The sequence below is a fragment of the Leucopleurus acutus genome (assembly GCF_964270905.1).
Source record: "Leucopleurus acutus genome assembly, chromosome: X".
Classification (NCBI taxonomy): Eukaryota; Metazoa; Chordata; class Mammalia; order Artiodactyla; family Delphinidae; genus Leucopleurus; species Leucopleurus acutus.
In genome coordinates this window covers 27,145,265-27,160,706 of record NC_139148.1, presented here as the reverse complement: position 1 = coordinate 27,160,706, position 15,442 = coordinate 27,145,265, and the positions used below count along the sequence as shown (strand labels likewise).

At 39.2% G+C, this 15,442-nt stretch overlaps 1 protein-coding gene across 2 annotated transcripts in view; it reads left to right on the top strand.

Annotated features, from left to right (window-relative positions):
* Nucleotides 1-15,442, top strand: part of DMD (dystrophin) — a gene marked incomplete at its 5' end in the record, with an annotated part of 2,126,456 nt that overhangs the window by 1,743,975 nt on the left and 367,039 nt on the right. For both annotated transcript variants that reach the window (XM_082864911.1, XM_082864910.1), the window contains one exon: nt 3,547-3,703. In XM_082864911.1, the coding sequence (XP_082721037.1) occupies nt 3,547-3,703 (157 nt within the window). The remainder of the gene's footprint in view (nt 1-3,546; nt 3,704-15,442) is intronic.

The window sequence follows — 15,442 nt, the reverse complement described above, 5'->3', positions numbered from 1 at the left end:
GCTGAGTTGTAAAGATTCTTGTTCAAATTACAGGAATTCTGTATCTGTGAATCTGTTTCTGTTTCGCATGTCCTTTTTTTTTTTTTTTTTTTTTTTTTTTTTTTTTTTTTGCGGTACGCGGGCCTCTCACCGCTGTGGCCTCTCCCGTTGCGGAGTGCAGGCTCAGCGGCCATGGCTCACGGGCCCAGCCGCTCCGCGGCATGTGGGATCTTCCCGGACCGGGGCATGAACCCGTGTCCCCTGCATCGGCAGGCGGACTCTCAACCACTGCGCCACCAGGGAAGCCCTGCATATACTTTCATTTGTATTATTTTTTAGATTCTAAACTTGTGGTTACCAAAGGGGAGAGGGAAGAGAGGAGGGACAAATTAAGGGTATGGGATTAACAGATACAAACTATTATGTATAAAATAGACAATCAGCACAGATATATTTTATAGCATGGGAAATTATAACCATTATCTTGTAATAACTTATAATGGAGTATAATCTGCAAAAATACCAACAAAAATACCAAATCACTATGCTGTACACATGAAACTAATATAATATTGTAAATCAATTATACTTCAATAAAAAAATTTTTTTTAAGTACTGAAACTCTGGGCATGGAACCTGGGAGTCTGTACTTTAAGCAGGCTGCTCAGATGTTTCTTATGCACACTAAAGTTTGAGAGCCATGGCTTTAGATTGGATATCTTTGTGTTGTTTTAAATCAGGAGCCGTTATCTGAGTTTCTCCTCTCCAACCCCTACCCAGTGTCCTCTGTCTCTTATAAGCTTTTTGTATAAGTTTTTGTCCTTGTATCACATCTTTGCTTTCACTCTCAGGCTTTAGCAAGGAAAAGAAAGTCATTTGATATGTACTTAAGGTGATCAAACATTCAGAAAAGTGACTTAACTCCATGCCTTAGGGATGAATAAGGAAGGCCCCCTCATCCCGGTATTTAAGAGCTTTTTGTCACTCGTGATCCCAGGTCCTTCTTCTGTTCCTCTGTTAACTCTCTTGACTGTCCTGTGTCCCTAGCTCTTCACAGCTTCCCTATCTCACGCTATGGAGTTTCTCTTAGATCCTTCAGAACTGAATTCCCTGGGTCTCAGCGCTCTTTTTTTTTTTTCTCTCCTAGGGGACACAAAGGGTTTCATCGGCCCGCTAATAATTTAGTCAGGGCCATTTAACTGGACGGGGGGGGGGGGGGGGGGGGGTGGCGGTGGGGAGGGGGTGGCGGGGGGGGGTGGCGGGGGTTGTAGCACCGCCTTATGTAAATGAAGCAGCAGCTGGAGGCCTCACCTTAGGCCGCCTGCCCTTTGGCATATCAATCCTGTAGACCTGTCCACCACAGGGATGCGTTATTTCCCTTACCGGACAGATGGAGGCCAGGCATTAGACATCTTTATATCCTCCTTTACCTTCCCCGCTCCCTACCCCCGATGCCTGATTGGGACTGAGAGGGACTCAATAAATATTTATTTAATCAGTGGCTCATCTACAACGTGCTGCCTTTCCATGGCTGTACTATGCCTCTCTCTACCTTTCAAAATGTCCTGTTTGACAGCCCCTTTCACCCTCAAGGGGACCAAGCTGCAAATTCCAGATACCCAAGGGAATCCCCGTGACCAGTAGTCATTACATGTCATTAAACAGCTAAAATCTTGCATAGGGAGTTCTCGCTTAGGCTTTTCCTGGAAGAGTGAAATAGGAGGAGAGAACAGAAACATAAAAGAACTGACCTCTACACCATATGCAGTCTACACTATTATATTTAATTCATGATATTTATGATGCTTCATGATTCATTTCTTAGATTAAAATGTCCTTAGAGTCTTGAACAATTTAATTTCCCTGATGGAAATACCTTCAGTTTTTCTGAATGTAATGTTTATATGGCTCACAATAGAGAATTCTGACAATTTGGAAAAGTATAAAGATGAAGGAATAAATCACCTGTAAATCCACCTTTGAGGGATAAACTGGTTGTCGTTTCAGGATTTTTTTGTGCATAGTCCAGCATGTGCACACACACAAACATTTTGGAAAAATAGATTATGTACGTTTTTGTAACCTACTTTGTCCCTTAGTGACTGACAGGATGATCTTGTCCATGTCCGTGAACATTTGCCTGTGTCATCACATTGAACACTGTGTAGGATTCACAGGATTTGAACAATGCATTGTATGAGTTCACCACTGTGTACGTAACCAGTTTCCTAGTACTGAGTGTTTAAGTTGTTTCAACTTTGTATCAATCATAAGTACGCTGTAAGTAGCAGTTTTCTACCTGTATCTTTGCATGCTTTCCCAGTTGCTTTCTTAGTATAAGTTCCTTGAATTTAAGCTTGTGGGTCATTATATTTGCACATTTTAAAGACATTTATGTATCATCAAATTATCCTTCAGAAAGTTTAAAATAGTTTAATTTCAGCACCCAGGTACTATTTGGTGATTCTATTTGAGTAAGGCCAGCAGGAGAATTGTATTTGAAATGTCAGGCTGAGGTATCAAATGGCAAAGGGAAATGTTGTTCTACCTGGTTGCTTTACATTTCAATCTCTGCAGCATTCGAGTTTATATTATACTTATAGGCAGCATTAATTTTTATGAATTAATTAATAATTGCTGATAAGATGTAAGTAATGCAGCATAATTCTTGATTTACCTGAGGATAGAGCTTTGCTAACGTTCCGCGTTTCTTGGTTTTCTGGATGATGGTTTATTTTCTTCATTTAGCTTCTCATCCTCAAGTGAAATGTGGATTTTATAACACAGATCATTCATTTGTATATTCTTAAATGCCTTCTATGGATTAACGTGTTCTAAATGCAGTTGATGGTAAAGCACTCAGCCTCTTGCCTAAATTATTCACGTCTGGGGGGAGGCTTTCAGGCAAATGTCTGATTTTACTTTTCCACGTGAGTTGTTGTCTCAGTACATTTTACACAAAGGAAACAAAGCGGAAAATGTTGGAACTTGGTGAAAACAAATCCCAGGTGCACACGAATAAAGAAGGGTAGAGAAGGAGGAGAAGCATATGGGAAGAGGAGCAGAAAGGAACAGATGCCAGATGGAAGGAGTCAATGGAAGAGGCTGCCTAGGGTGTAGAAATGGAAAAGTCAAAATGTGGGGAGAGACCTTTCCATTTCTCAAAGCAGAAAGAATTCCGGTACTAGCATGAGTCACACGAAAACTGAGTGGTTTATTTTAGTCACTGGGTCCAGGTTCTTCTACCAGAAACATTAAGAATCATTGATTGCAACACTACAGGAAAGCAGTCCATTCCAGTGTATATTTCATGCCAAAAGTCTCAGAATTCTGCATGTGGAAATAAACATATAACTAAACACTGTCTTCCCTCCATGTTGCCATCAAAATACCCACATTTTGTTGCTCTCAAAAGCAGGTAGCTGGATTTTTATTGAGGACTGCTATGTAGTCCACAGTACGTTTGCACACTGTGGAAGTAACCAACCAATGTACCTTTAGTGGGATTGTTAGAACCATCAGTTATCTTTCTAGATATTCTGACAGTTTGCTCCTGTTATTTTTCAGGTCCCATTTGGAAGCCAGTTCTGACCAGTGGAAGCGTCTGCACCTTTCTCTTCAGGAACTTCTGGTGTGGCTACAGCTGAAAGATGATGAGTTAAGCCGGCAGGCACCTATTGGAGGCGATGTCCCAGCAGTTCAGAAGCAGAATGATGTACACAGGGTAGGATATTTTTAAGCATAGTGATTTGCACATAGTAAGCATTCGATGACTGTTTTAAAATTAGTTTTGATTGAAACTAGGTTGAAAAAGGAAAAGAAATCGAGTGGAAGAGAAATCTTTTTTTACTCCTCTAGTCCAAGGGTCAATTAGAGATAATCCAAGCCATTATATTTTAAATGTCAAAAGCATCTGCATTAATAATATCATTTAAGATTTGTCCATGTCTTTTGGCGATATTTAAAAATGTCATTTTGGAAAATATTAAACGTATGCTAAAGTGACATGATTCTATAATAAACACCTGGGTACCCATCAAGAGCAAGTTATCAATTCATGGCCAGTCTTACTTCTTCTATACCTCTACTTTGTCCTCCATTATCTAAAAGCAAATCTCAGGCACGGATCATTTAATTCATGAATATTTGATAAAGTGTCTCTAAAAGATAAGAATTTGCTCTTTAAAGGTAAACACGTTGTTACTATAATACATTTTTTAAAATTTATTTATTTTATCTTTGGCTGCGTTGGGTCTTCGTTGCTGTGCGCGGGCTTTCTCTAGTTGCGGCAAGCGGGGACTACTGTACTCTTCGTTACGGTGCGCGGGCTTCTCATTGCGGTGGCTTCTCTTGTTGTGGAGCATGGGCTCTAGGCGTTCAGGCTTCAGTAGTTGCAGCTCGTGGGCTCTAAAGCACAGGCTCGGTAGTTGTGGCGCACGGGCTTAGTCGCTCCGCGGCTTGTGGGATCTTCCCAGACCAGGGCTCGAACCCGTTTCCCCTGAATTGGCAGGTGGATTCTTAACCACTGCGCCACCAGGGAAGCCCTATAATACTTTTTAAATGTCATTAATTTCATCATGACAAATACCAAGGCAGTATTCAAATTTCCATTTCTCATATACATGTCTTAAATGTTTTAACAGGTTTTTGGGGTTTTAGTTTTTTGGTTTAAATAAGAATTGAAATAAGGTCCAGACATTGTGCTTGGCTAATTTGTCTTTTAAATCCGCCCCCCCCCCCCACTTTTTTTTCACTTTTTATTTTGAAGTAATTACAGATTCACAGTAAGTTACAAAAATAGTACAGAGAGTCTCCCTACACATTTCACCCAGTTTCCTCTAATGGTTGCACCTAACATAACTATAGAACAATAATTATTGTCATTTTAACATGTAATTGACATAAAAATTTGCATTTACAATGGTTATAACACAACTCAGTTCAGGCTAGCCACATTCCCAGGGCTCAGATATGGCTAGTGGCTATTCTGTTGAACAGTGTAGTTCTACAGGTTTGATTGTATTCGGGTTTGCCTTTTTTTGGTCAGACTGCTTCTTAGATAGTAATGTATTTTTCCGTCACTGGGAGGTACACAGTGTCTTGTTTTCTCTTGTGTGTGTGTGATTTTTGGCAGTTATTAACGATCAATGCCTAAGGGTTGCAATGTGATGATTGCCTATTTCTATCATTTCTTCTTCATTTATTAGCTGGAGTACTTCTATGAAAAGACAATATATACTCATCCACAATTTGGGTACCCAGGATATAGTTCGTCTAGGACAGGTGCGGTAAATGTTTCTACTTTACCAGTCTTCAGAATAACAACTTGCTCTTTAGCATTCTCCAACAGCAATCAGTTGTTTCTTTTTTTTTTTTTAACATCTTTATTGGAGTATAATTGCTTTACAGTGGTGTGTTACTTTCTGCTTTATAATGAAGTGACTCAGTTATACATATATCTCCATATCTCTTCCCTCGTGCATCTCCCTGACTCCCACCCTCCCTATCCCACCCCTCTAGGTGGTCACAAAGCACCGAGCTGATCTCCCTGTGCTATGCGGTTGCTTCCCACTAGCTATCTATTTTACGTTTGGTAGTGTATATATGTCCATACCACTCTCTCGCTTTGTCACAGCTTACCCTTCCTCCTCCCCGTATCCTCAAGTCCATTCTGTAGTAGGTCTGCGTCTTTATTCCCGTCTTGCCTTTAGGTTCTTCATGACTTTTTTTTTTTTTAGAGTCCATATATATGTGTTAGCATACGGTATTTGTTTTTCTCTTTCTGACTTACTTCACTCTGTATGACAGACCCTAGGTCCATCCACCTCACTACAAATAACTCAATTTCATTTCTTTTTATGGCTGAGTAATACTCCATTGTATGTATGTGCCACATCTTCTTTATCCGTTCATCTGTCGATGGACACTTAGGTTGCTTCCATGTCCTGGCTATTGTAAATAGAGCTGCAATGAACATTGTGTTACATGACTCTTTTTGAATTATGGTTTTCTCAGGATATATGCCCAGGAGTGGGATTGCTGGGTCGTATAGTAGTTCTGTTTTTAGTCTTTTAAGGAACCTCCGTACTGTTCTCCATAGTGGCTGTATCAATTTACATTCCCACCAACACTGCAAGAGGGTTCCCTTTTCTCCATACCCTCTCCAGCATTTATTGTTTCTAGATTTTTTGATGATGGCCATTCTGACCGGTGTGAGATGATATCTCATTGTAGTTTTGATTTGCATTTCTCTAATGATTAATGATGTTGAGCATCCTTTCATGTGTTTGTTGGCAATCTGTATGTCTTCTCTGGAGAAATGTCTGTTTAGGTCTTCTGCCCATTTTTGGATTGGGTTGTTTGTTTTCTTGATATTGAGCTGCATGAGCTGCTTGTAAATTTTGGAGATTAATCCTTTGTCAGTTGCTTCATTTGCAAATATTTTCTCCCATTCTGAAGGTTGTCTTTTCATCTTGTTTATGGTTTCCTTTGCTGTGCAAAAGCTTTTAAGTTTCATTAGGTTCCATTTGTTCATTTTTGTTTTTATTTCCATTTCTCCAGGAGCTGGGTCAAAAAGGAAAGGATCTTGCTTGATTTGTGTCAAAGAGTGTTCTTCCTGTTTTCTTCTAAGAGTTTGATAGTGTCTGGCCTTACATTTAGGTCTTTAGTGCTTTTTGAGTTTATTTTTGTGTATGGTGTTAGGGAGTGTTCTAATTTCATTCTTTTACGTGTAGCTGTCCAGTTTTCCCAGCTCCGCTTATTGAAGAGGCTGTCTAATTGTTTCTTTCCTTTGTTTTTCATTATATTTTTGTCTCCTCTACTAGACTCAGAGTGAGGAAGGCAGAGATTTCGTCTTGCTGACCTCTAAGACCCTAGTACCTAGCAAAGTGTCTGCCATACGGTGGATACCGATAGGTGTTTTTTTTTTGTTGTTTTGTTTTGTTTTGTTTTGTTTTGTTTGTGGTACACGGGCCTCTGACTGTTGTGGCCTCTCCCATTGCGGAGCACAGGCTCCGGACGCGCAGGCTCAGCGGCCATGGCTCACGGGCCCAGCCGCTCCGCGGCATGTGGGATCTTCCCGGACCGAGGCACGAACCCGTGTCCCCTGCATCGGCAGGTGGACTCTCAACCACTGCGCCACCAGGGAAGCCCATCTGTATCTACTCTTAACACCCTACAGCGCAATCAACATTTCAATCAGAGTAATCTATGTAAAAATGTAAATTGAATTATGTCATTCCTTATCTTAACACTCTTCAGTGGCTTTTCAGTGCCCTTGGGAAACGACCAGAAATCCTCAGCAAGGACCCCAAAAGTCCCATCTGGGTGGTCTGGCCCCAATTTTTTCCTTTCTCACTGCCCTTCCTCTTGCTCTCTTGATGCTAGCTGTACTGCCTTCTTTTACTTGTTTCCAGTTCTCTGTGTTCCTCTCTGGTGGGGCTTTGAACATGTTGATCCTCTGTCTGAAACCCTTTCTACCCAAACCTCCCCCCTCATAATTTCCTGGCTCGTGTCTAATAATCCTTTACATCTTGGCTCAGGCATCAAGCAAGCTTTTCTCTGATGCCCACATTTGACCACAACTCCTTTTCTGTGCCTTCATAACACCGTACTTTTCTTTCTATAATGTAATGTTCTTTGTCATCATGAATATGTGTGACTTTTTGATTAATGTCAACCACCTTCACTAGACCTTGGGCTCCAAGAAGCTTGCTTTTGGGAAGAGGGTTGTCATTTTTATACCTAGCACCTTATAAAGTGTCAAGTACGTGATAGACAATGAATAGATAAAGGAGCATAGGAATTAAGGAAAGAAGATAAGGAGGCAGGAAGGGAGGAAAACAACCAATGAACTAATCTTTTGTTCCTTCCTCTCTAGTCTACTGTGATCCAGGGCAGGGAAAGAAAGAATAAAGAGTAATGTTCCTTCCTCACTTGCATCTTTTTTTCTCTTTACTCCTAAGTAAGCATCTTTTCATAGTGTGTAAAGCTACTTTGATGCCCACTGTTTTTACTTGTGGTCTGGTCCAGTGTTTTCATGAAATTCTCTTTGTATCCTTAAGAAAAATCCTTGTCACACAACACTCCCTCGAAGAACATCATCACTCCTCAGTGTTGATGAGAGAACAATTTTGCACCCTGTGTACTCAGTTTTGTCACATGTATGCAGTAGCCCCTTTATAGTTGTAGTGGAGTTGCTGTCTAGTTAGTGATGCTCTCATTACCTGTGGACAAAAAGAACAAAGGAGAATCCTTGAAATTGGGTCTTTCGATCAGATCTTCAGAATCCAATTAGGAAGAGGTAAAGGAAACACAGTCATTGCAAAACTCTGTCAATATCTAGTCTTGCACAGAGTTTGTATTTGTAGACTTTTGTTTTGCTTTACCATGTTTGCAGGATTATAAACTGTCTTGCTCTTTATGGGTTTCTTGCTCCAAAGACTGTGTATATAAAATGTTTGGTATCAAGATGGCTCTGTTTTTGCTGTACCCTTGCTCCTCATGTATTTGGAGTGTCACTTTTTTAAAATCACCTGCCTACTATCTATTGTAAGTTATTAATGTTGTTGCTTTTTATGGGAATACAAATCCCATTAAAATGTCAAAAGTGTAAATACTAAGTAAATATTTTTCACTTTTTTCTATAAATCAGAATGCTTGTAAAGCAGGTCATTTATATTTTCTTAGTATATCATTGCAGATTAGTGATAAAGCTTTATAGCAAAATATCATATGTCTTGTACTCTTAAAGCAAAAATATACAGTCAATCTCAATTACTCTGCTGTAGGTAAAGTTACAAGACAGTCCACACAGGTAGTCGGGGACTGCAGTCTCACTCCCCAAAGCAGTTTTTTACACCCATGGGAGTGGATCTGTGTTCCCCAAACCAGCTGGGCACCATAACAACTGCACCTGGAATGGCTCTGAGGACTAATTAATAAAATAATGTTCCGTATGTGGTGAAGTATTCTAAATAATTAAAGCTCAAATGTGCCTTAGCAAATATAAACTGACCAATTTTTATATCTTTTGAATACATTATCCCGGCTTTTACGGTTCCTCATTACTTGCCTCACTAGACTGACTTGTTTTCAATGAAGTGTGTATTATCCTGGTCCAGATATATTTTTTAAACGGACTTCCTTTGTTTTACTTGAGCAGTCACTAAAGTGATATTTATTACTTGTCTACTCCTGTGATTAACCTAGAGAGAGTTTTAAAGGAGCAGATCATAGTGGGGAATTTCTAAGGAGAACTGCAGTAAACCACGAGTTTATTTAATTCTCTTCATCCCACCCCAAATTTAAATGGAAATTAGGTCTTGATTATAAGAACACTGTAGGTAATGACTTTTTGTTTGCATTTTTACTAATGAAAGTGTTTGTCATCCGGTTTTCATCTTTCAATTTAAAACTCTCTGTAATTCCTTCCCTAGAGACCATTAAGGACACCTTCAAAGCTTCCTGAGATTTTCCGGTTAAGATTTAGACAGACGTATTCAGTACATACATTATTAAAACAGTAGACAGAAAGCCATTATTGTGTGGATGCTGTTGACAAATGAAAAGGCTTGAATAAAGTAGTTTACTTATTCATTCGTCAGGTCATATATTATGCATGTTCAGTCTCCTCAGAAGTCACCACAAAGTGAGGGAGAGGTTCAGAAATTCAATAAAATTATCCTGAAATCGCGTTGTAGATTATACATTTATTTAAGCTAATTCTGTTATCAATGCTGGCCTGCTTCCTTTGGGTACATTTTAGTATGTGTGTTAGCTTGATGAGTTCCCTCATCAAAGGAATCCTTCTATTTCCACAGAAATAGAAAATGTCTTTAGGTGCCATTTGTGAACGTTAAGATTCAAGTCAGCTCTGTGTTACCAAATAAATGCATTGTTTCCTATCACCTCTGAAAAACAACAACAAAAAAAGGTTGTGATACAGTGATTCATTCCAACATTCATTGGCCTAGCCTCTTGGAGTTTCTAAACAAGTTTGGTTCCCTTGCAAAGTTCACTGTTCGTTATCTACCTCTAAGATGTCTGCGTGACTAGGTTGGAGGAAATCGACATCTTTGTGATCGATTCTTCATCACTAATGGAGTAAGCCACTTTCATATAAGTTTGGAATTTTATGCAGTCATATTTAGAAATGCTGAATAGAAAAGATTTTAAATTATTTTTAGAACTACATTTCTAGCCATTTGAGGAAGTCTTCTGAAAACTAGCTATATCATCAAAACTTGAGAACAGAGTCATCTAGGATTTGCTACTTTTGTTTAATGACTATAATAAGATAAACTATGAATAGTTTACAAATTGACTTCTCTACCACAGTCCTCTTTATAACCATGTGAAAATATTTTTGATATCTTGACAAATACTCTTAAAATAATATTTGTGTACTACTTTGCCTTTACAAAGCACTTTGACACACATTTGTTTAATTACAGATGAACCCCTGATCTTTTTGTGTTCTTCCATTTCCCCCAAAAAATTATTTTAGGAAAAATTGTACCATAACTTGGACTTCTAGAATTCATTGAGTCTTTCAGTAATTATTTATTGAGTGCCTACTCTATGCCAGGGGCTGAAGGTACAGTAGTGAAGAAAACGAGACTCTGCCCCCACAGACCTTCAAATTTTAGTGAGGGAAACACACAGTAAGCCAATACATTAATATATAAAATCACGTCAGGGGAATTCCCTGGCGGTCCAGTGGTTAGGACTCTGTGCCCTCACTGCTGCGGCCCCGGGTTCGATCCCTGGCTGGGGAACTAAGATCCCACAAGCTGTGCCGCATGGCCATAAAAAAAAAAAAGAACTAAAAACAATAAAATAAAATCATGTCAGGTCAGTTCTGTGAAGAGAAAATGAACAAAATAAGGATAGAGAGAGACTGAGAGGTAGCGGCCTACCTAAAGAGATTATAGTTGAGCAAAGGGCTGTGTGCGTGAGTGAGCCAAGCAAAGACCTGGAGCGAAGCATATTCTAGGCAGAAGGAGCAGCAAATGCAAAGGCCAAGATGTAAGAACAGGTTTGGGGTGCCCAAGGAATAGCAGGATGGGCTTAGTGGTAGGTTGTTGAGAGAGGCAAAGACCAGATAATGTGGTCTTTCCTGCCATAGTTTGGAGGTGGATTTTATTCTATGTGTATTGAGACATCACTGGAGAACCACAGACAGGAATGATGTGATCTGATTGATGTGTTCGGAAATGGACTCTGGCTGCTGTGTGAAGAAATGATGATAGGAGGAGCAAAACTGAAAGCAGGGAGAAAGTTAGGAGGGTGTTGAAGTCATTTAGGAAGGAGATAATGATGGCTTGGACTGGAATGGAAATGATAGATATGATGAAAAATTATATGGCCCAAGATAAAGTTTGAAGGTAGAGCTGATAGAACTTAAGATAGATGGGGTATGAATATGAGAGAAAGCAGAGATTCAGGGATGACTCTGAAGTCTGTGGTTTGAACAAATGGGGAAATGATGATGCCATTTATGGAAACAGGAAAGACTTCAAAATGCTCATGGAGGAGGGTGGGGTGTATGTGGAGAGAAACAGGAGTTCCAGTTCTGGATTACGTTGATAGACAGAAACGAATGGCCTGATTCAGAAATTATTCACCACTTAACACTTGACAATGTCAAATTTTGGCCGAGCCTCTTGAGAATGGATATTAATTAATTTTTCACAGGATTTCCTGATAATCCATTTATCTGCACTATTGCTTCAGAAAGAATTTCCAAAATTTAGGGTTTAGGCTCAACGACCTAATACCTAATTCTCTAAATGACCCTAGGAGCAGATTGAATTTTCACCAGTGATTTTTCAGGGTGAGCTCAGAGTTTAACAACACTATTGTCTGTAGGAAGTGACTTCCCCAGTGGTTGTCGGAAGCAGCTCAACCTCAGGATTAAGAGTCAAACAGCTGTGCACGATGCTGCGTGGGCACTAACTATTCCTCCACGGTATCACAGATCTGCAAGCGGGCTGGACTCTCTGCTAGCCCATGCCCTTGATCTCAGAGAACACAACTTTTTGTTTAAAACACTTCCAAAAGATAAATCTCAACAGGAGCTTGTTAAACATATTTCCCCCCTTAGATACTCCAAAATGTTTTTTCATTCAGTAAAATTAGATATTTTTAAAAATAATTTCAGGCTTGAAATATGTCCATTTACTTTTTCAAACTTGCTTCAAGTTGATTTAATCTCACTTATAAATTAATATTGTTGTTCATGTTGTTGACTGTCTGAAACAGTGCTTAGATGTACCTGAAACAATGGCTAGATGTGTCTGATACCATGATCCCTTATCGTCACTTTTCTTCAGAAGTAGAGTAAAAACAAGATAAACTTTTTTCATCTTGTCTAAAGATGATGATGTAGTCAAACTCATAGAAGCAGAGAGTAGAGAGGTGGTTGCAAGGGCCTGGGGAGAGGGGGAAATGTGGAGTTGTTCAACAAGTATAAACTTTCAGTTATGCAAAATGAGTAAGTTCGTGAGGTCTACTGTGCGACCCAGTGCCTGTAGGTAACAGTATTGTATCATGCACTTAAAACTTTGTTAAGTGGGTAGATCTCATGTTACGTGTTCTTAGCACAATAAAAGAAAAAAGATGATTATGACCTTTTCTTTATAGCCCATATGTCCCATTTTCATAGCTTCTCTAATACCAACTATGTCGAATGAATATTAAGTGAACCCTTTGTCTTTCTGGGTTTTTTTGTTGCCACTTCTGGCAAATGTCCTTCTTCCTAAAATCCCTATGAATTTGTCTTAGATTCTTAGAGGCAAAATTTCTGGTACTCCAGTTAACCACATTTGGATCTTGCCTTTTTCCATGATCTTGGTTTCAAATTAATTGAGCAATGTTTGTCCCTAAATCAGCAGTTAGTCATTAAAATATTTCTGACGTGCTTGAGACTCAATAAATGCGGTGGCTCTTAAAATGAGGAAGGTCATTATGGCGAGAGAACGATTTCAGCAACGTTCTTATCAGAAGTAAAAACAATATAGGAGGCATACAGATAAGGTAGAAATAATATGGAAACTAGAATGATAATATAGGATGAGAAAACTAAAATACCGATCAGTTTGTGGAAATGACTGTGTTACTGTCCTTGTCCTATGCGCACTCAGTAACCATTTATTGAGATCACTTTAACCGCCGTTGGATCACTTTATTTTTTTTCTTTCGTTTTTAAAAAATTTTTATCGGGGGTATAATTGATTTACAATGGTGTGTTAGTTTCTGCTGTACAGCAAAGTGAATCAGTTATACATATACGTGTATCTACCCTTTTTTAGATTCTTTTTCCATATATGTCATTACAGAGTATTGAGTAGAGTTCCCTGTGCCCTGTACTGTACAGTAGATTCTTATTAGTTATCTATTGTATATATAGTAGTGCGTATGTGTCAGTCCCAATTTTCCAATTTAGAGTCTGTCTGTTCTCTCATCTCCTAGCTAATGCAGGCTAGAGGAAAAGCCCAACCAGCAGTTCAATAATGGAGCTTCCGAAAGTATGGACGTGAACATCTCTAGAGAAGAAATCACTAGGATTACGAAGGCAGGGTTAATAGGGCCTCCTCTTGAGGAGAATCCACCTAGTGACTCAAAGATTACTCTCGGCTTTGGATCTGGAACATAAGAGTAGACCCAGAAAAACATCTCTCCGTTTTCCCCAATAGACAGCATTCATTTTTTTCTCTCTCTTAATTCACGAAACCAGGCTTCCACCCTCGAGCACCGACTGCATCTAAATCCAGCTGGCCTCCATATAACACACTCTGGTTTTCTACCTGGGTGTTCTGTTATTTATTCAACAGTATTTATTGATTACTATATGCCAAGCTATGGCTATAATTCTTAATATTAGTAATGAAAGACTATCTCAAACTGCCACCATGTAACAGGCCTGTGGCCAATTAATGATCTAAACGTGTTGATCATGGAATTTTAGAACTGGATGTTAGAACTTAGGTAAGGCACTTAGCGAACCTCTACATTTTACAAATGAGGATGGGAAGGCTCAGAGAGATTTTATGGCTTGTCTTAGATCATGCAACCAGGTTTTGGCCCGGCCCAGACTTGAACTTTTGGTGTCCTGCTACTCAGGACAGTGCTCTTTTCACCACTTCAGTCTGCCTCTCAGGATGGTCCTGTAAAGTTCTAATAAATGTGGAGATAACGTATAGTCATTCCTTCAGATTTCTGGTCCAAATGACACAGATATAGACTTGCCACTTCAGTGGGAATATAGGTAAAATTCAGCTCCGGGGAAACTATACACTGTACATGGTTGAAAGAGATCTGTTTTGAAAGGTAAGGGCTTTAACTTACATCCTTAGTTATAGGACCACTGTCTCTAGGTGAAAGCAACATAGCTTATCTCTCTCTGATGTCTGTGCCTGTGCCCAGACTTCTCTTCCTGCTCCTCTCTTCTCTGAGGTATCTCAAGCAAATCAGTATCTCACTCTTCATCCCCTCTATACATGGTTCTGAGCTACTATTTATGTATTATTAGGTATTTGTGGTAATAGTCACCCTAATTTTTTTTTCCACAAGTAGGACAGACAGAAAAAAAAAAGAAGAATCACTGACTTGGTTCTTTATCACTTTCAGGTTTTTTATTTCTGATCTGCTTCATAGCCATTAGGATTTTCCACCTTTGTGGCTTCCAAATTTTTTGTAATTCAGAGAACTTTTATTTTTTTGTTCTTACTCACTTTCAGCCTGGCTTAAAATGAATGAACAGTGACTTGGTTCTTCTCTGTTACTTTCAGGTTTTTTTAAGTTTCTCATTTGCTTCATGGTCGTTAGGATTTTCCACTTATGTGTCTTCCACATTTTTTGTAATTCAGGAAACTTTAAGTTCTTTGCTCTTACTCAGTTTCAGCCTGGCTTAAGAATTTCAGGGTTTGGATTCTAAGTGACTAACGAACTGATGGCCTTAGGTACATCCTAACTTACCTGTACTTTACTTTGCATTGGTAAGACATTAATTGAATAAAGACATGCTTTTATACAAACATACCTACTCAGCCAAACTGTTGACTGCTTAAGGACAAAGATTAGGTCCCTTCATCTGTACTACCTTATACATAATAGATTCAAAATAAAGTTTTGTGAATGAATGAATGAATCAGCAAGCGGTGAAGTCACCCAGTTGGTTAGTATTTGTGATGTATAAATACTATCCGTCAGACAATGTAACCTTCACGATAAAATGGATTCACCTTGGGATTTGCTGCTACTGTAATTCTGTAGTGCACGATTCAAATCAGTTACTTTCGTGAACCTTAAGAAGCTGAAGGAAAACTATCAGTTTAGTATGCCTAACTTTTTCTCATTTGTGAGATAGAAGAGTATTTTCTTTTCACCGAGGTACTCTGCGTCTTTAGTAGTTCCTGCGAATTCTTCCACATCACTATTTCAGAGCCTTGGGCCTGGCTAT